Here is a 21,397-nt window from a genome sequence, read left to right as displayed (position 1 = left end):
TCGGAGATGTCTCCTTCACTGCGTTGCACACTTTTGGACAAAATTATTAAACCCTCTGCAAGGGTATAAAAATGTAATTTAAGATACGTATATACTTTAGAATTAAGAACTTAAATAAGAGAATGGCTGTCCAAAAACAAAAACAAAGAATTATGTCAAATTCAAAACTAATTAAAATAAAATTATAAGCACTCCAACTCTTGTCATAACTAAGAAAAACTTTTAGCCCCATGCACCGTGTGAGGGTTAATCAAAGTACTATATAGCCGTTTCACTCGCACTATTCAACGCTTACTATGTTAAAATTAAAATAAGTGACTTAAGTCAACGAATGGACTACCTTGTTTGCCCCCCGCTGCCTTACAGCGTTAAGTATATGCTTTACATTGTTCGACTTGCAAATTTTTTGAAATCTTTTGAAGTGAAGGCGGTACATTATTCGGTGATGATTCATCTTGGCATTCCCAAAGGCTCGTGAAGTCTTGCAGGATATGCAAAACATACACAATTGCTATTTAAGCATTGAGCACGATTGTATATACAAATTTTAAAGATAGAGTTTCAAGGGATCGGAGCCATGAAATAAAAGACAAACAGCATGGTCTAAAACCGATTCCCTGCAGCATAACACAAATACATACATAAGGGGAGCGCTTATCGCACTTGAGAAAGGGTCGCATAGCAGGTCAGCGTGCAGTGCGCTGACCAGTAGTTTTAAATAGATTTAAGATTTTCATGTATATTTCTTATAAGAGAATTGTACAAAATAACAACAGTTTCAAAACGGAACTCATTGGAGTAACCCCTTTATTTGGGGCTCCTCTTAACAGTTGCAGTACTTTTTGTTTCTCCCACTATGGTAACGGAATTGATAATAACCAGCACATGTTCATTCCTCTTTGAACTTTTTGAAAAAGGTCCTTGGTGTTCCATGTGTATCGTAGAAGATGGGATGGGTTTTGATGTCATCATAATGATACTCTCCTTCATGGCATCCTTCTGTTATTTTTCAGCGCAACCTATACATTATTTACAAAGATATCGGAATACGTGGTATTGAAACAGCTGTTCGGCACAGCCCATAGAAAGTTGTTGTATTTACGAAGTAAGCGTTCTTGCTCCATCACTTAGTCATCGCTCTCAGTTTTCTTAGGATTTGTCGTATCAGATATGATGTTCAGAATCTTTACACCTTCTAATTTTATTGCTAATAACCAGTCGTCGTTAGGGGTTTAATCAATCTTTAGGCCATCTCCAATCTTTAGTAACTCTCCATCTCATGGGAGTAACCATACGGTGCCTGCTCGATGTATAATCTCTATGTTGTGTATTCTTGTATTCTTAACTACCATTTTCCATTCGGGGTATAAGTTTCTCCTTATTCATTGATAATTTCAAGGCCTTAAAATCGGTAACGAGTCGAACATTCTTACCATAAACTTAGTACTGGAACATTCTAAACGGCGAACAAAGATGTGGCTCGACTAAAATATGCATATGGCTTGAATTTAACCTCCTTATTTTATATCAGTACCCTGGCTAAACCAACAGCACTGGCATCCGTGTTCAGCATCGAATAGGTTGTAATAACAGGACTCGATGTCAGGCTTTTCTTCAATTCGGTAAACCCATCCTCTTGGCGATACTTTTATTTTAATCCTTGCGCTTTTTGTAAAGTCTCTGATATTCCGGCTTTATATATGTAAAGCGTATCCGGCCACAATTTTTTCTTAAATGTCCTGTGAGGCCTAAAACTTGTCTAACTTCGGTAACATTGGTGTATGTTGGGAACATGAAAATAGTACTAATCTTTTCTTTTCATGGGCTGATTTAAGCGGCGTGTATTTGGTGTCCTAGAAACGTAATAGATTGCTCATACAACTTCCATTTGTCTAGATAGAGATAGGTAGAGTTAATACACTTTCCCGCTGGACGATGATTACTGTTTACGTGAGGGGCCGTTGGGCCGCCGCTCAGCTGTACGTAAGAGCGCACCCGCGCTGAAGAGCTCATCCGCTCGCCCCTTTATGCACTCTCGCTCTCTCGTCGGCCGTCATCGATCGTCCGTTTTGAGGTACTAGTTAAGTTTAATCCAATGTAAGCAGCCCAATAAAGCTGAACGCGCTTCTTGTAAATTTAACGAGGACGCCCCCGACTTTTCATTTCAACTTTACTCCTGGAACCTTTGCGGCAACAGCGTCCCCCTACAACAATTACTTTTCCTATTCCTTGCAATCTTGTAGAGAAAAAATCTAAAACTTGTATAACAACAGGCGCATTTGACTTCTTTCCTGAGCTTAGTGCATGTTAGGAAGAAGCTTATGCGTACCACTTTCCTTTGTAATCTTGCTTCACATTTGCATCTTGTCCCAACAAAAGGTCTTATTTCAAAAGATCGTCGTCAGCTATGTATTCTTTGGCTTTAATGGTTTTTCCTTCGACATCCAATGTATAACTATTTCTTTGGAAAGAATACATGATACATATGCCTCCAATCTTTATTACTTATGCCGATCTGCGTTTATGTCTTTAGCAACTGGCTGTCCCACAATACTATACTGGCTACCAGTATTAATAAAGGCGTTATAGCTTTTCGAATTGAAATTGTAATATTCTGGTGACTAACTTGTCCTAATTCGATTCACTTAAATGCATCACCTTTGCAGCTTGGCAAGTTTCTGTGGTTGCATGGAAAGTATTGCTTTTGGTACATCGAAGATTTTTCTTCTCACTCGGACACGAATTGGAAAAGGGTCCCAACTCTCCATACTTGAAACAGGTCTTAGCATCCCTAAGTTTGGCAGGATTCGTGTCGTTGTCTTGCTTTGAGATCAATTTTGCTAAAATTGGGTACAAGCTCCTTATGTTTGTTTCTGCCCAACCTCTGTTCACAAAATAGAATTCGGATGTCTTTTTTATTTGCTCTTTTGTTGCTGTAAGTCTGCGCGAACATATCTAATGATAGCTGCTTCGTTAAGATTCTCCCGCACTCCTAGGGCCGACTTTCGAAAACTATACTCCTTCACTGCCTCTTTAGCTCGTCTGGCATTGTTCATGTTTCTCACTTCTTTTTCGTCCATATTTGCTCCAAATTCGTAGAATTCAGTAAGAAATATGCATTATTCTCACCCGACCAGAGTGCATGAATATTCAAAACCCTGCATTTAACTTTTTTCGACGACTCCATCTGTTTGGAAACTATCGCTTAGTAATTAAGTTTGCCATCTTTATATTTTTGACTTAAGATAAAAACAATGTGCACACACTAGAAATAAGCAGCACCTATGGCAACATTGCCAATTTTCTTCAAGTACCAATAAGACAGCGAAACAAGCAAGAACAATAAAACATACAGTCCACTACAAAAAAAGGCTCTACGCATTTAGGATCATTGTTTGGTCCTTCGAGCCGGATGTTTTTGTTGTTTTCTGTGCATTGGTTCTCACGGTAATTGTTCTTCAATGGATCAATTAAAAGCATTGGTGAAGGGACGCGCCAGACTCAAGGCCAATATCACACGGAGCTTGGCTTGGGCTGAGGACGCGCACCAATCAGACGCCACACCGGCGGAGGTGTTTTCGCGGCTGGAGCATCTCAACACAACATGGAAGAAATTCATTCGATTTGGTGACGAAATAGCTGTTCTAGACGAGGTAGACGGCTATGTGGATCCGGAGCCAGACAACGCTTTCTACGAGGGAAAGTATCTACGGGCGCATTCATTACTTTCGGCCATGGCAGGTACAAGACCTAGCCCATCGACTGTAGGTAGCGAGAACGGCAGCAACGGGCTGCAAATCAATAACGACGCAATAATCAGTTTGCTACAACAACAACAACAATTGTTCGAGCAGTTGGCGGCAGATCGAGCCACTGCACAATTGACGTCAGTGCGGCGAGTGCAGGCACCGCACAATTCGTAGAGGCATCAGCACAAAGCGAATTGCCTAAAATTAGAATTAAACGGTTTTCTGGCAACTATTCTGAGTGGCCAGCTTTCAAGGACATTTACGAGAGTACAATTCACAACAAGGCAAATTTGACAAATACGCACAAATTTCATCATCTGAAATCCCTTCTAATCGACGAAGCTGCTAACTTGGTGCGACATCTAAATATTACGGATGCAGCTTACAACACAGCGTGGAAGCGACTTAACGAAAGATATAATCGTCCACGGCACATCGTGAATTCATTTATAGAGCAGTTTATGAAGCTGCCAACAACAACAAAGTCTGATGCAGCAACCTTTGGAAGGTTTCAGACGGCGCTAACGAAATCGTGCGTGGTTTGGATGCCATTGAGGAAACAGGACGAGACTGTTGGATCATCTACCTGGCGCTGGAAAAACTGGACGCAGATACTCGACGCAGGTGGATCGAACGCAGTGTGGAGCAGACTCACCCACTCTAGAGGAATCCTTCAAATTCTTGGATGCGCGTTGCGAGGAGTTGGAGCTAAGCAAACGCGAAACAACTGGAGGGAAAACGACAGCCTCTATTGGTGACAAAACAAAGAAGGTCACACATTCGTTGGTTGCGCTTGATGGAAACAAGTGCAGCAAATGCTATTCTACAGAACATCGTCTGTATGGATGTCCACAATTTTTGGGTATATCTGCAGGACAGAGAATCGCGTTTGCCAAGGAGAAATCGCTATGCTACAATTGCCTGAAGCCAGGTCATGGGGTCAGAAGATGCAAATCAACGTTCAACTGCAGACAATGTAAAGCTCAGCACCATACACTATTGCATCTGCAAGGTACGAATCACGCAATTGGCACAATCGCTCAAACTAGTGAGGATCAGGATGATCCCAACACACACAACTCACCGGTGACTAGTAGTCACATAGCACAAACAGAAGGCTCCGCAGCAATTGTATGTGCACAAGGTACTGCAAGTTCAACTCAATCAACTGGATGGAACAAAAGCACCCTGCCCACGGCTATGGTCAACGTTCAAAACGCAAACGGGGATTTGGTAGCATGCCGACTCCTTTTGAACACAGGCTCAGAACTGTCATATGTATCTGAACGCTGTATACACGCCCTTGGTTTGGCTCGTACGCCATCCCGCATATTGGTCCCTGGAATTTCATCGATTAAAGCAGACACAACAAGGGGATGCAGCACCCTACGCATCCAATCCCGTATATCAGAGGATCAACTGGTAGTCCAGGCTCACGTGCTTGGAAAGATCACCTCATCATTGGAAAGGCAGAGCATCGACGCGTCTGCACTACAAGTCTTCAACGACCTACAACTAGCAGATTCACAATTCAGTACAAGTGGCCCAGTCGATATTCTTTTGGGCAGCGAGCATTACTGGGAGAAAGATATTTGACAACAAAGGCAAGCTAATCGCTATTTCATCAATTTTTGGATGGGTGATCACATCACTGTTTGCACCACGGGCGAGCAACACTATGGCCCTCACAACCACAGTCGACATTGATGCCACTCTCAGACAATTCTGGGAGCTGGAAAGCATTCATCGCAAGGCAGAAATTCAACCTGAGGACAAAGAGGTCGAGGAGCACTTTCTCAACACCCACGCTCGGGACGATAATGGCAAATACATCGTGGAGCTTCCTTTTACATCATCAGATCCTGAATTTGCAGATACCCTTCAAGGAGCCTTACAGCGGTTCAAATCGGTTGAACGCCGTTTATCACAAAATCATCAGCTACGTAAGGATTACGTAAACTTCATGAGGGAATATCAAAGTCTAGGACACATGCGAGAAATCTCACCGAGCGAAATTCCCAACGAAAGGAGTTTCTATCTACCTCATCATCCTGTATTGGGTCGGAAACTCAGAGTAGTCTTCGACGGCTCATACCGGGACGCCAAAGGCAAGGCGTTAAATGACACACTTTCGATCGGACCCAGTATTCAGCGAGACCTGTTTGCTGTGCCTGCGGTTCCGTATGCACAAATACGTATTTTCAGCGGACATAGTCAAAATGTTCCGCCAAATCTGGGTGAGCGAAAAATATAGAAACTTTCAGAGAATCGTATGGCGAGAGGATCCATCAGATCCCATCAAGCACTTCCAACTTTGTACGGTGACGTATGGAACATCATGCGCACCATTCCTAGCAGTTCGAGTACTGGAACAACTGGCTGCTGACCACCAGAAGGAGTTTCCAACTGCGGCAAAAATCTTGATGGAAGACGTTTGATGAAAGATGTGGATGACGTTCCACTGGATCCAATAGTGAGGACGAGCTGCGACGAAATCGGGACAAACTCTTCCAACTGATGTCCTGTGCTAAGCTAGAGCTCGGGAAATGGGTATCGAATACCAAATACATTGAATCGGAGGATAAAAAGGGTTCCTCACACTCATCGGTAAAGGTTCTAGGGCTGCACTGGCACCCTAAGAAGTACACCATGTCGTACACTGTGAATCTAGCAAAGAGTCCAAGCTGCACCACGAGGCAAGTGTTGTCGTATGTGTCACGCATATTCGACCCTCTCGGTCTATAAGCACTAACCGTAGTTCAATTCAAAATACTATTTCAAAAAGTCTGGCTGTTGAATTTGAAATGGGACGATGAACTACCGAACAAATTAGCCGACAAGTGGCGAGCAGATTTAGAAAACCTAGCACAATTCCAGATACCACGCTTGGTCGAGAGCGACACCGACAAGATTGAATTGCACGGATTTTCAGACGCATCCACGAAGGCATACGCAGCCGTAGTGTACAGCCAAATGGTTAAGGACGATGGAACCATTTCGGTAGCCATACTTGCAGCAAAAACAAGAGTGGCACCTTAAAGAAAAAATCTGTGCCACGCCTGGAACTGTGCGGTGCACTTCTTCTAAACCAACTTCTGCAATCCATCAAGGCTGGATTAAAACACAAGGATTTGACAATCTATGCATGGAGCGACTCCACAATAGTCCTATCATGGCTAGCGTACTCACCAGCCCAACTAAAGACGTTTGTTGGGAACCGCACCGCCGAGATCTTGGAAACCATACCTAAGCATGCATGGCGGCATGTGGACTCAAAATCGAACCCAGCGGATTGTGCATCCCGAGGCTTGGGAGTATCCGAGCTCATTGACTTCCAATTGTGGTGGAAGGGTCCGTCATGGCTGAGGGACCAGGATCAATTTTTGGTAAAGTTGAACAATTCACACAACTGTTCTTCACTTTCAGACAAACGCATACAAAGTGAGATCAAAGCTAACTGCCTTGCTGCGCAGGTAATTGTCACAACGGACAATCCTTTGGATAAGCTTCTAAATCGCAACTCATCTTGGCTGAAGCTTATACACACGCTCGGTTATGTTTTGCGATTTATTCATCGCATGAAACACCCGTGTTCAAAACGAACATCAACTTCTCTCACCTTTGACGAGATCAAGTCGGCAAGAATTCGATGGCTGCAACACGCTCAAGCTGGTTTTCAACAGGACTTCCAGTTACTACTCGCTAACAAGCCTCTAGGAAACCAATCAAAATTGGTAAATCTCTCACCGTTCATCGACAAGGACAATCTGCTCAGAGTGGGAGGACGAATCCAACAGTTGTCGGCAGAGGCAAAACATCCCATTTTGCTTCCAAAGGCTCATCGGATCACCCTCCTAATAATAGAACATGAGCACCGAGTCAACCTGCATCCTGGAGTCTCATCTCTCTTCGTCATTGTCCGGCAACGATATTGGATTTTCGGCGCACGGAACCTGAAACGCAAAATCACACACAACTGTTTGGCGTGCTTTTGGCAGAGACAACATACAATGCATCAACGTATGGCAGATCTACACAGCGTACGTATAACGCAAGCACTGCCATTCATAAACACTGGATGCGACTATGCAGGACCAATTCTTCTGAAGGACGCTAAGGTGCGCAAGCATCAGCAAGGAATACATATGCCTATTTGTATGTATGGTTACATCGGCGATCCATCTAGAACTCGTCACCGACTTATCCACGGAAACATTTCTGGCGGCATTGAGACGATTTTTCTCAATACGAGGCAAATGTACACGCATGTACAGCGACAACGGAACAAATTTCAACTCAACACAACACAAGGATCACGTAGCGAACTCACTAGCAGACGAAGGTATCCAATGGACCTTCATCCCACCTCGTGCTCCACATTGGGGAGGAAAGTGGGAATCAGCAGTTCGATGTGTTAAACTGCATCTTCGACGAGTCATTGGCAGCAGCACACTAACCCATGAGCAAATGCGCACCTTGCTGGCGCAGATCGGTGCGGTGGTCAACTCACGGCCATTATGCTACACGTCGGATACAGATAGCAACTAACTGTCACCAGCCCATTTCCTGATCGGGCGACCATTTACGACGATCCCGGAGGCGGATCTTGGCCACATTCCTGTGGGCCGTTTGGGATACTGGCAGAGTATCCAATCGATGTACCAAGGCTTCTGGAAACAATGTCACCAGGAGTACCTGACTAGTCTTCAGCAGCGACCAAAGTGGACCAAGGAAACCCCCAACATCAAGATCGGCAGCGTTGTGCTCGTCAAGGAGTCCAAAACACCACCAGCATCATGGCACCTGGCGAGGGTGATCGAAACCTACCCAGGAAAGGACAACGTCGTGCGAGCAGTAAGGCTCAAGATGGCAACAGGAGAATTGACCCGGCCAATAACGAAAATTGCGGAATTACCTCATTCAGAAACCGTGTTTCAGGGTGGGCCGGGATGTTTGGAAACTATCGCTTAGTAATTAAGTTTGCCATCTTTATATTTTTGATTTAAGATAAAAACAATGTGTACACACTAGAAATAAGCAGCACCTATGGCAACATTGCCAATTTTCTTCAAGTACCAATAAGACAGCGAAACAAGCAAGAACAATAAAACATACAGTCCACTACAAAAAAAGGCTCTACGCATTTAGGATCACCATCTTTTTATCATTTATCAAAACTCTACACCTATCCTACCAATTCCTAACTCCTAAGCTCCTCCTTAATTCACATATTTTTTTTTTACTTTAAAAGAAAAACTAAGTAATTAAAATGGCTTGGATACTTAAAATGTCTTGTATTTCGACATTTAAAAAAATTGAGATCTGAAACTTCAATATAATTGGCGAAAATCTGTAACTAACTATAATAAATTCAATAAATATACTCCGAGATTTTAAAGTCCAAGAAAAGAAAGCTAACTTCGGGCAGACCCGAAGTTTATATACTCTTGCAGGTAAAACCGGATAAATATCGCAAACATCGAATATACTTGGCCGATATTTATGAGAATATCATAATAAAACCAATTTGTTGCAATAAAAAATCTAAAAACAGGTCCCAAGCTTCTATCTTAAAAAATAACAAAGTTGGTATTTTTCCCAAATACCATATAACAAAGCCGATCGTTCAGTAATGTGGCAGCTATAAGATATTTTCGGCCGATCGTTGTGAAATTTGGTAGCTCGGATCAACTGACAGAAGTTTGGTAGCTTCCAACTTTCTGTGTTTAAAAACAAAAAAATTGGATCATTTCCGATTGTTCAGTTATATGGCAGCTATAGACAGCTGACCCTTATGAAATTTAGAATTTAATATTATTTTTCCAAAAATACCATACCATGGAAAATCAAATCTTTCTAACTCTAAAAACACCAAAGTTACAGCATTTCCGATCAATCAATTCCGATATATTCTGCGTGCAAAGAAAAAAAGGGTATATGCAAAGTTTTATGTCGATAGCTTTAAAGCTAAGGGACTAGTTTGCGTAGAAACAGACAGATTGACATGCTAGGAGGTGATCCTGATCAAGAATATATATAAGTATACCCTCCGAGTTCCACCCTCCGAGTTGATACTGCCTCTTTGGTAGTTTGGAGTTGATCTTTGAACCAAAGAGGCAGTATCAACTCGGAGTTCCCAGGAGTTCCTCGGAGTTTTTTTTATTAAATTTTGAAAGTTATTGGATTTGTTGTGCGTTCATAGCACAATAGTTTCTTAAAGTTTTTTAAAATTTCAAATTTCAACTTCATTAATAGTATAAATATTGTACATATTTCGAAGGGCAATTTTGGAGTGGGCAGCCCTCTGTCTTGGGACCGCCTCATTGTTTAATCTTTGTAAAGTATTGACCCGCGCTCGCGATTTATTATTATCGCGGTCCCTTTATAGGGTACGGGATGTCTCGTTTACAGCGTTGCACACTTTTGACCAAAATGATAAATATACCCTGGAAGGCAGTGGCGGATTCACGGGGGGGGGTTCTGTGGTTACATGGGGGGGGGGGTAATTTTCCTAATTTACCCCCCCCCCCCCCCCCCCCCCCCCCCCCCCCCCCCCCCCCCCCCCCCCCCCCCCCCCCCCCCCCCCCCCCCCCATGGAACCACAGAACCTGAAAATTTTACTTGTTTGCTAGAAAAATATTCTCTGCAATAAAAAAATGAAAATACAACAGTGACACCAGCGTCAGTTGACACAAAAACCACAAAAAACATATGGACATGATGCCGCTTGCGACTATCGTATACCCCAGAGATTCGATATTTCTACGGGCATATACACTCGTCGTTAACTATATTTTTCATCGATACATCGATATTTTTTCCCTCAAGTTGCCACTCCTAGCACTATCCCGTTACATGATTATCCTATACGATAAAATAAAGTGCCCGATTTTGAACATCTAAAATAGTAAGTATCGATGTTGTTTCGATTTTACTGATTACACAGTGCGACAGTGATTTGGAACTTTTGAAAAGATCTAGTAGGAATTGTTCATTAGGTCGAGTATAGTATGAAACCATGTTTGAAATTTTTCATACACCCTCAAATCACAAAAAACGGTTTTTCGAAAGTGTTTTGCTCTAACGTTACGTTTTTCAATAGTTAAATGTTGTAGCTTTTGAAAAAAAATACTTCTTTAATTTATTTAAACAGAAAGGATACAAATTTTACAAAGGAAACTGACATTTTTGAATTTTTGTCATGTTTTTCAAACTTTGACGCCATTTTTTCGGTACAACTTCCAAGAAATGATTCTTAACACATATCAATATTGTCTCATTAATCCTGAATAAAACAAGACCAATTTCATTACAAAATTATGAAAATTGTTGAAGTAATTACGCTTTTCCCAAAACAAGTCAGTCCAATCTTCATAGCGTTCCGGAGCAATAGTGTGCCATTCCATTCCGCCTATTCCTTTCTTTCACACACTTTTACTCCAGAGCAGTGGTGTCATTTCCGCTTTTTTCCCGTCAGATCTGGGTTTTTTTGAAGCGTGATTGCGGGAAAAATATGAAAACAGCGGGCAGCGGGAATTCTGGCTCTTTGAGCAAATTTACGCAGCTTTTTTTTTTTTGTTTACAGTTTGATGCATTCTCTGTTGAAAATATTTTAAAAATCAAAAAGAAACAAATCTCTCCAATCCTTGAGTATTTTGGTACTCCTAATATAGATACAATTTAACGACTGTACGACATAACCATGGTAGAGTGGGAAAATGTCGATGATACTGTTAAGTTCTGGGCTGAAGTTCTTAAATATCGGGATTCTGGCGGAAACTGCCGTTTTCAGGAATTGGCTTCAGTTGCTCTGCAAATGCAGTCCTGCCTTGGTCGAATGCCGACGTCGAGCGGTTATTCAGCCAAGTACATTTAATAAAAACGAAAATTCGAAATCACATGAGCGTTGAAACATTAAACGCTATACTGATTATAAGGTCCATATTTTAATTTGTATCTTAAAATTATAAATTAATTTACTTAAAATTTGAGGTACGGGCTGCGTCGACACAATATGTGCTGTTTTAACTATAATATACCACCCAGCTGCCTATCTACAATTGAAGACAAGAAATTTTATCCAACTGATGATGATGATAATATTGACGACATCTTAAATATAATATAGATCTTAATTTTTGTACATTATTGTTTTTTTGTGGTTTCTTGTAATGATATCCGTTAGAGAATTACCCATATATTTTATGTTAAGTGGAACTGAGGTCTTATTAGTGAATAACATGCAGTACGTTGCCTTATAAAAATCAGTTTTTTTCTTAACTTTTTTCCTCTGGTATTCCGCTTTTTTTAGCTTTTTTTTTTCGTTGATCCAGCTTTTTTTGCTCAGAAAAAAGTGACACCACTGCTCCAGAGCGCTAGTAAAATTGCACTGACTTGTTTTGGGAAAAGCGTTATAACTTCAACAATTTTCATAATTTCGTAATGAAATTGGTCTTGTTTTATTCAGGATTAATGAGACAATATTGATATGTGGTAAGAATGATACCATTTCTTGGAAAATGTATGAAAAACATGACAAAAATTCAAAAATGTCACTTTCTTTTGTAAAATTTGTATCCCTTCTGTTTAAATAAATTAAAAAAACGTAAAAAAATTGAAAATCGGCCTAAAATTACGCGTTCAGGAATTTTTAAGAGCAAAACACTTTCGAAAAACCGTTTTTTCGAAATAAATCAAGATTTGAGGGTGTATGAAAAATTTCAAACATTCCTACTAGGTCTCTTCAAAAGTTCCTCCAACTTTTCTTTTTTTAACGCACTGTGTTATTTTTGTCTGTGGTGAAATTCTACTGACCTTATTCAAAGGCATGATACAATTATACAAGGTAGTCATTTTACTTAAGTCCCTTATTATAATTATAACATAGAAAGCGTTGAATAGTGCGAGTAAAACGGTTATACAGTACTTTGATTAACCCTCACACGGGGCATGGGGCTAAAAGTTTTTCTTAGTTTTGACAAGAGTTGTGTTTATAATTTTATTTTAATTAGTTTTTAATTTAACATAATTCTTCGTTTTTGTTTTTTGACAGCCATTCTCTTGTTTAAGTTCTTAATTTAAAGTATATACGTATCTTTAACAAATTTTTTTTTATATTTACACCAATATCGACCTGCTCAGCGGCATTTAACAATGTCTGTTTTAAATTTTTAGTTTAATAAAACTAAAAAAACAAACTTTACGACTAGCACGTGCATGCGACAAGAACTGCAAAAAGTAATTTTTTTGGCTTGGCCACTTAAAAGTTTTGAAAAAAAATTCTTCTTTCAGTTTGACAAATTGAAATTAAGGGACCAAAACTAATAATTGTATAATTGTATCATGTTCAAAGGAGTGTTTACATAAAAATTAAGGTTTGGTTTGCTTATTCAACAAATATAGCACCCAATTTTGCATATAAAACCCGTGTTTTAACTTGGTGTTTCGTAACAAACTTTAGAAATCTCAATATAGAATGAGAATTTTGAAAAAAAAGTCGAATAAGGTGCAAAAATTCAGAAAACTTTTTTTTCGGATGCTGTGCAGTTTTTCTTAGCAGCTTCACTTTAAAAAAATGTGAATGTCATTTCATATTAAATTTATTATCAAGGATTTGAATATTTGGAGAATATGATTAGTGAAAATTTTTTCTGGCATTTTTGGGAGCATAAAAAGCGACAAGTGTATTATTATTTTCAGTACGATACAATATTGGTATTTTTCTTCTTGGTAGAAAAACTTTGTTTTATATTTACAATTCCTATCTTAGTCATCTCGACAAAAGTCCATATCGGCTTACTTTGCACCTGCGAAAAAAAGAAAACTAGATGAAGATGTTGCGAATGTACATCGAGAAGAAAACGAGGTTCCTCATGTAGTGACGCATCAAAACATGGCTTAGGACGACCATGCTTCAAGAAAGACTAGTTGGATAAGCGTTGCTTCATACGCATCATGACATCGAAATCACCGCCGAAGAAGTCATCGAAAGATTCGCAAAACTTGGCAGCCATCGTTTCGCATTATGAAACACGCTATGTAAAAGCGTTTTTCTGTTTGAATTTCGAATAAAATGAGCCACTCTGTAATGCATGCATGACTTTTCAAATATAACCACTTTGTTTACCTAAAAATTGGGATGGATAATTTTTGTTTTATAATTTGTACTGTATTTCTCTCGCAATCAAAAGTTTGAATCCCAAATCGAAGAATAAGTTCAATTCCAAAGTTCAATTTTTTTAACGTAAGCTAAAGAAACTTGTAAACAAAAGTTGTAAGCCAAAAAACTAAAATTTCACTAAGAAGAATACCAATTTTTATTTTCCAAATTTTAGTTTATAAATCAAATCAGTATATAAATCAGACAACCAGATGGACCAACTAGACAAATTTTTCGATTGGGAAGTGCAGTAAATCAATGTACTGTCAATGTACTCGCCTCAAGAGTAGATTTAAATGAAGATATTTTATCCGGGAGTTATAATGTCCTCACTAGCCTTAATTATGTGAATCGATATTATTTTACTTTTACCAAAATTTCTCCCAAAGTTCTGGCAAATTATTTGATAAAAATAAAAAGCAATACCTTTTAATTATCATTCATTCAAATGAAAAGGACACAGAAAATTTGTACTTCTGCTATAAAGGCTTTCTTCTTTTCGTTCAACTTTAGAGACATGATTTTATTAACCGATTAGTACCAAAATGGTCTTTGAACCAGATTTTTATTTCCTTTTGCGGATTTCATTTGTACTTTGAGTAACAGGAAAAAAATTTTTAAATTAGTTTAATTTTTTTAAAGAAAAGTTCTTACCTTAAGCGCTATGGATGTATGAATAGTGACATTCTCATTAGTGCAAGATATATCGCATAAATCCAAACGGGCATTTGGGAACAATAGCAGGCTTTCTGTGATACCAGACTACAAATAATTGTTTTAAAAACAATGAATTTGTTTTAATATTTACAAATAAATTGTTCTTACCGAATAATCGATGCGTTCTGGTAAACCTAAAAACCTCGCCTCACAAATACGACGCACTTTAATGCTAACCATAATAGCAGCCGATTCTTTCATTGCGCAATCATAAGCTACTACGGATAGAATGTGGTTATGTGATACCTTATGCGAAAGTGGTTCAGTGTTTTTGATTGAGCCTTCATTGTCGATTGAAAATGGTTCATCATTGTTAAGAATCTCATATTTGCAAACATCACCAAAAAGTGGGGTGCAGTCCTTATCAGATGCTTCAACTCTTAAAATTTCATTATACAGTCGCCCTTCTTCGACTTCAGTTACATAAGACGGTTCCAAAAATATTGGTGCATACTCGTTTATGTCAATAACAGTAATATGAACATTGGCTTTGTTTGATGGGGTCCCATCGCAATATACCGCTAGTATTTCAAAATGATAACTCTTCCTTTTTTCACAATTTAGTAAGCGGCGTGCTCTTAAAATGCCAAGGTTATTAACTAATTGAATCTACAAATAAAAAGCAATACAATTTTTTGTCATAAATTAATTTTAATTACTCTTACCTCAAACGGAATCTCATGGTATGGTTTTTTTAAAATTCGAAAATTACAAATTTTCTCCTCATCCACTTTAATTAGAGGAGTTATTTCGACGAGTGTTTCATTTTCTCGAATCAGACCATGATACGACTTTTCCAAAACAATTTCTTAAATCATAGTACAAATTAATTTAAACAGGAATGAAAAGTTTACTTCGGACGGAGCCGAAGTTTACATAGCCTTGCAGTTAGATGGCGGAGTATGTATAAAAAATATATTAAAAGATAAATTTACATTTATGAATATGTTATGGGTCTTATAATTTTTGTTTACTTCAAAAATAACTTTTAATAAAGGTCATAACCTCTGCTTAAATCGACTCAGGAGGAAATTCTCATCAAGAAAATATGTACATATGTACATATATAAGTTTTTTTTTTTCATACAAGCTTTAAACAAGAAAGAACAGCTTAATAACCGAAGACTATGGGTGTGCAGCGTTACGGTCATTAATAGTTTAACTGAATGAAATTATCTCTGTAAATGTGACTTACTAATATCGTATTAAATATTGGAATGTAAAATCCTTAAAATCCGTAATTAATTCAGACGGACGAATTGGTAAAAAACCTGGAGGGGTATGATTTTAATAGTTTATACAGATTTGCTCTGAAGGGCTCCAAATACCCAAATCATCGACTTGCACATGCATTTGTAATTTATTTTACATAGGTAAAATACCTTTTTGAGTTAGATATTCATCTTCATTATCATTTGATGTCACTACTCCAGCTCCTAGGATAACACATAATATAATAGCTTGGGAAATCCAATGTGAGTAGTGGAAATTCATTGCTAACGATTAAAATTTTATCTGAAAAAGACGACCATGGTTTGTACAAATAAGTAAAATAAAATTTTTATAAGGAAAATATTAACATTAAGGTCAATATTATGTTTGTTTTATAAGGTCCGGTCCTTATGTTACTTAACATAAGGGAAACACTAATATGTAGTATGTATACCCATATGTAATATACTTTAATGTAGGTATCCAAGAGATACACACTTTGTAACAATAAATTTTATTTGTTAATTTCACATATTTCCCGTGTACGGTAACTTTTCAATATATTAACAAAAAAAATTTATTTGTAGTTTGGATAATGTTACATTAACATTTTTATTGGATTTGAATTTCTCCATTTGAATGGACAACGAATAAAATATTATTTTTTTTTTTAATTTTGGTCTTTATTACATGATTTATTTTGTTACTGTTAGAGATTGTGTAAACAAAATTTATGTTTCAGTAAAGTTTTTACCTATTTTTTTTATTAAATACCAATGCGAAGCGAAAACATTTAATCGCGCAGTTCAATCACAAATTTTGTTTAAATACCATTAATATACCACACTATTTTAATACCATAATTAATGCTGGTATTTATCGGTAGATACATTGTATATGGCTGGAGACTTCGCTGAAATACTATTACTATAAACACTGCTACAAACAATATTTAGTACTGAGATCGAAAAACATGTTTGACGTGTAAAATCCTTTATTCTTTCCAGTATGAACGAATATTTTCAAGGTACGCACTACGGGCCCCACCTAAAATTGATTTGAATTTTAATTCAAACATTGACAATGGTGGAAACAACTTTTTAAAACAAAGTCTTTTGGGAATTTTGTTAATCTTTTTGCTAGACCTGTAAAACGTTCTTTGGTGCAACCCCAAGTAACTTTCTGGTTTTTTTTCTTCTTTGATATGAGTACAGGGTATCGAAAAGACCCCATCAAAATTTTTTTTAACCTATTTGGCTCTTGCTCACTCCCATAGCTGAATTATTGATAGCTCCGAATTATTGAAACATTGTCTCGCTTTCCGTCAATTGAACTTTCGCTACCTCCACTGCTCGTTTGAGACCCATTTTTGCCCCAAAAAACTTCTTCAATTATTTTTCACTTTTTTGTGTTGGTTGAGATACACATCATGAGCACAGGTCAACACAATTGTTTCTATTGCATTCAGCCAACTAATTGCTATTGCATGATTGCAGTTTTACGCCGATATTGCATAATCGATCTATAATACTCAAATAAAATTTTACTGAATTGTGAATTTCATAAAACCAATTTATTAAAGTTAGTACCTTAAACTTTAAAATGCATTTTAAATAATTAAATTTGGAGAATTTTTGCAAACGTCCGACCACTTTAAACTTTACTTTGTTAAGAGGAGAAGCTAACTTAACGCGGCTACAGCTGCAAAAAACTAGCTTCCAAATACAAAATAAGGAAAATTTACAGACAAATTCTTTACATTTTTAATAATTATATTAAGTCGATTTATTAAGTCGAATTATGAACTACGGGCGCAACTGTGGTTTGTCGATTGCCGAATCAACATATTCAAATAAGCTCCGCACTCATTAAATATGACAACAATCGTGACACGAGAAGCAGTACGGGGCGAGAGGTGTTTAAGTCAATGTATCTTACAGTTCCTGAGAACTAGCGCGTATTGAAAGAAAAAGTTTTAAAAGGAATTTTGTAGCTCTTGTGAGGAGATTTAGTCTCCCCACACGCTAAGACAGATGGCCGGGGGCAAAGGGGGGACCGAGGAGGCGCGATTGCTGAAAAAGGGGGTCAGTCTTCATCTAGCTTTCTTTGAGTTCGGACGTCTACTTTTTCGCTCATGTCGCCTCTCGTTTGCACCGAGTGCAGTGCAGAAGTTACTGCTACCCAACTTCGTGGGTGTGAGGCCGTTCGGTGCGCGTCGATCTGCCGGCGTGCCTATCACACCGCTTGTGTTGATTTGCCCTCGGAGGCTATAAAACTACTTATTAACATTCCGAACTTAATGTGGCAATGTGATAGCTGCGTCATTGGAAATGATTCGCATTCCAAAATTGATGAGCTAAATCATTAAGTTCTAGATCTGGAGTCCCGCTTCGAAAGCCTTAATGCCAAAGTTGACCTAGCCCTGGTAAATGGAGCGGCTGTGCCCGCTGGACGCGCCTCCTCGGCTGGGGTGCAAGTTGTTGCTCCCCCTGCTATGCCCACGAGCACTGGGAGCATAAAGGCTACTCTGGGGCAGGCCCCAACGGCATCTAAGGGGGCTGTCCCGAAGAAGAAGCGGATCAACCCTAATAGGCGCATTGTGGGACAAGCTCCCAGTTGCGCTCAACTTCAAGTGCTTCCCACCTTGAAATATCTTCATGTGGGTAAATTCGCGACGTCTACCCAACCGGATGCACTGTGCAAATTTGTCGCAGATAAGCTGAACGTGGAGCCCAATGATTTAGTCTGTGCTAGGCTGATCAAAAAGGATGCTGACATCAAGCTCAAGTTCGTCAATTTTAAATTGGGAGTTCCGGAGCAAAATTTCCCAACAGTCTTTAATGACGATTTTTGGCCTATGTCGGTAAAAGTCAGCCGGTTTGTTCATAGAGAGCCGGCTAAGGTTATTGACCTCCCGGCGATTCTACCTTTACCGCATTTGCAATCTTCAAAAAACCCCCAGTAAGCGGCGCCGCTGTCGCCGTTACATCTTATTCTTCTCAAGCTGCAGTTCGTCACCCCGATTGCTCTCTCCTGCGCTACCAACAACAATCGGCGTGGGCGTTCATGGTAACGGTTGACGCTGTCTTCAATTCCTCCAATAATTGGCTTCGTTTGCTGATCGATATTCTTCAACAACAACAACTTTTTTCAAGGCGAGTTGTTTATTTCTTATCTTCACTTGTGGATGCCCAGCAACAACAAGACGATGGTAATCGAGACGTTGGCAGCGCATCGCTTATCATATCTCTTTTCACTGGGCCACAAGCTGGTGCTTTTTTTTCGATGGAAGATGTTTATTTACGTTTTGGACCCGTGGGTGGATCTTTGCTGCGTTTGGATGTGCCTGACTATGAACGCTCAATGTTTTCACCTGGCACGGAATCTGCCTTGCTACTGGACTCTCGCAGGTCTACTGATGAGTCTAATGGAAATTTCTATGTGTCCTTGTCGGCTATTTTGCAAGCTATGCGTATTGGATATGCCTCCACATGCACCAGCACCAGGAGTGCACTTTCACCATCACCGCCTTGCCGTCCAATTCCCAGTTTGGACTGTAGCTACTCGTCGTCCTTGGACTCTAATAAAAGCCTAAAAGTTCTATTCCAAAATATATCGGGAATGAGAACCAAGACCCGGATGGTATTCCTCAATTCTTCTGCCTGCGATTTTGATGTAATCATCCTTGTGGAAACCTGGCTCAATGACAAATTCAGCTCCTCTGAGTTCTTCGAGCCTAATTTGTACCATGTATTTCGAAAGGACCGAGATGCATTCAGTACCCAGTGTGAGCGAGGTGGAGGTGTGATCATCGCTATCCGTCGATCTGTTCAGGCTACACCACTGCGCCTTCCGGTGGCCGACCCTATACTGGATCAGCTTGCTGTTTCAATCCAGGGCTTCCATGGCCCGTTCGTCATCATTGCATCATACATCCCTCCGAACAGCGCATTTAGTATATATCATGCGCATATGGAAAACATCACTAGTGTCTGTGCTAGAACGTCGGACCCTACCGCTTTGATGGTAGCTGGCGATTTCAACCTGAGCTCCATTGTCTGGTCTTGGGACCCGGAATCTCCCTGCATGCTACCTAGCAACGTTCACCAGAGTCATGAAATTGTAGTTTTAGATGATATTTTTAGTCTGGGCCTCTCCCAAGTAAATAATATTTTTAATGATTTATCCAAAATATCCAAAATTGATCTTATATTTTTAAATAATTTGATTAATAGTAAAGTAGAATCATGCAATGTACCATTAAGTCCTTGTGATATGCACCACAAGCCGTTGGTAATTAATATTGAGTTTTATAGTTTTTTGCCTTCTGCTTCCCCCATTCCATATTATCATCTGAATGATACTAACTTGTCACTTATTAACGCCTCAATTTCAGCCTTTGATTGGGTTTCCCTTTTTTCGGATGGCTCAATCGAAGATTGTTATACTAAGTTCTTGGTTGCCCTTTTTAATATTATTGATACTTATGCCCCTGTGAGGGTACGAAGATCCTATAGGCTTCCCTGGTATACAAAAGGTTTAAGAAACTTAAAGAATAGAAGGGATAAGCACTACAAACGATTTATATTGACAGGTGAAACTCGAGCAGGAGAGCTGTACCGGCAATTTAAGCGGGAATTTGATTTCCTTAATAAGTTCCTCTACAATCAGTATATATCCGATGTCGAAGCTAGCCTTCGATCCAATCCTAAAGCTTTTTGGCGGTTTGTTAACAGCAAAAAGTCAAAATCGGACATACCTTCATCCATATGTTATGGTAATTTAGCAGCCGACTCGGATTAGGGCGTTTCTGATCTTTTTGCAAAATACTTTGCCTCTAACTTGGAGCCGAAGGTTCCTTGGAGTGATCATGAAACTCTTCTTAGCATTGAGCCTTTTCTTAATGTGAGTAACATGGACGTTTTGGACGGTGACCTAGTTGAAGCCACTGGACATCTGACCGAGTCGCTCACACCTGACGTGGACGGTATCTCCCCATTCTTTCTTAAGAGAAGTATCGCTTCTCTTTCTACTCCCCTTCAACTGCTGTTCTCCTTTTCGCTCTCTTCTGGTAGATTCCCCCACCGGTGGAAGATTACTTCTATAACGCCTATTCACAAAGGTGGCAGTAGGTGTGATGTTACCAACTATCGACCTATAGCCAAAATTTGCAACGTCGCTAAGATACTGGAGCGGATAGTAACTAAAAAATTGACTTTTCTGGCTCGCAATTTTATATCCCCCAACCAGCATGGTTTTTTGCCTGGGAGGTCCACTACCACTAACTTAGCGGTCTTCTCTAAGCACTGCTTTGAAGCTTTTGAAAACCGATTTCAGGTTGATGCCATTTACACCGACTTCTCCAAAGCCTTCGACAAAGTCTGTCATGCTGCCCTTCTGGCCAAATTATATAAGTTAGGTATTCATTCCTGCCTATTAAGTTGGTTCGAGTCTTATCTGGCTGACCGACCTTGCCACGTTACTATTGGAGACGCTATCTCAAGTCCATTTGTCACATCCTCTGGTCTTCCACAAGGCAGCTCTCTTGGACCTCTTCTAT

At 39.4% G+C, this 21,397-nt stretch overlaps 2 protein-coding genes across 5 annotated transcripts in view; one reads left to right on the top strand and one right to left on the bottom strand.

Moving 5' to 3' along the window:
- The window catches only part of Cals (calsyntenin 1), a 179,140-nt gene that overhangs the window by 41,941 nt on the left and 115,802 nt on the right, over positions 1 to 21,397 (bottom strand). The window contains exons 1-6 of one of the 4 annotated variants that reach the window (XM_017247510.3): positions 16,592 to 16,667; positions 16,008 to 16,140; positions 15,291 to 15,433; positions 14,734 to 15,234; positions 14,563 to 14,670; positions 14,472 to 14,501 (exon numbers count right to left, since the gene is read on the bottom strand). In XM_017247510.3, the coding sequence (XP_017102999.2) occupies positions 14,493 to 14,501; positions 14,563 to 14,670; positions 14,734 to 15,234; positions 15,291 to 15,433; positions 16,008 to 16,119 (873 nt within the window). In that variant the 5' untranslated portion in view covers positions 16,120 to 16,140; positions 16,592 to 16,667 and the 3' untranslated portion in view covers positions 14,472 to 14,492. Of the gene's footprint in view, positions 1 to 14,471; positions 14,502 to 14,562; positions 14,671 to 14,733; positions 15,235 to 15,290; positions 15,434 to 16,007; positions 16,141 to 16,591; positions 16,676 to 21,397 lie in introns of those variants that run through there. The other 3 variants (XM_070282310.1, XM_043213466.2, XM_070282311.1) reach the window with 3 other exon arrangements.
- On the top strand, positions 8,072 to 9,068 carry LOC138926874 (uncharacterized). Its single transcript, XM_070282464.1, has 2 exons — positions 8,072 to 8,719; positions 8,781 to 9,068. Coding segments are annotated over exons 1-2 (315 nt in total). The 5' UTR covers positions 8,072 to 8,405; the 3' UTR covers positions 8,782 to 9,068.

This window comes from Drosophila bipectinata, chromosome 4 (assembly GCF_030179905.1).
Source record: "Drosophila bipectinata strain 14024-0381.07 chromosome 4, DbipHiC1v2, whole genome shotgun sequence".
NCBI classification, from domain to species: Eukaryota; Metazoa; Arthropoda; class Insecta; order Diptera; family Drosophilidae; genus Drosophila; species Drosophila bipectinata.
Note: the sequence above shows the minus strand (reverse complement) of the source record. Positions and strands in the feature narration are given on the sequence as shown.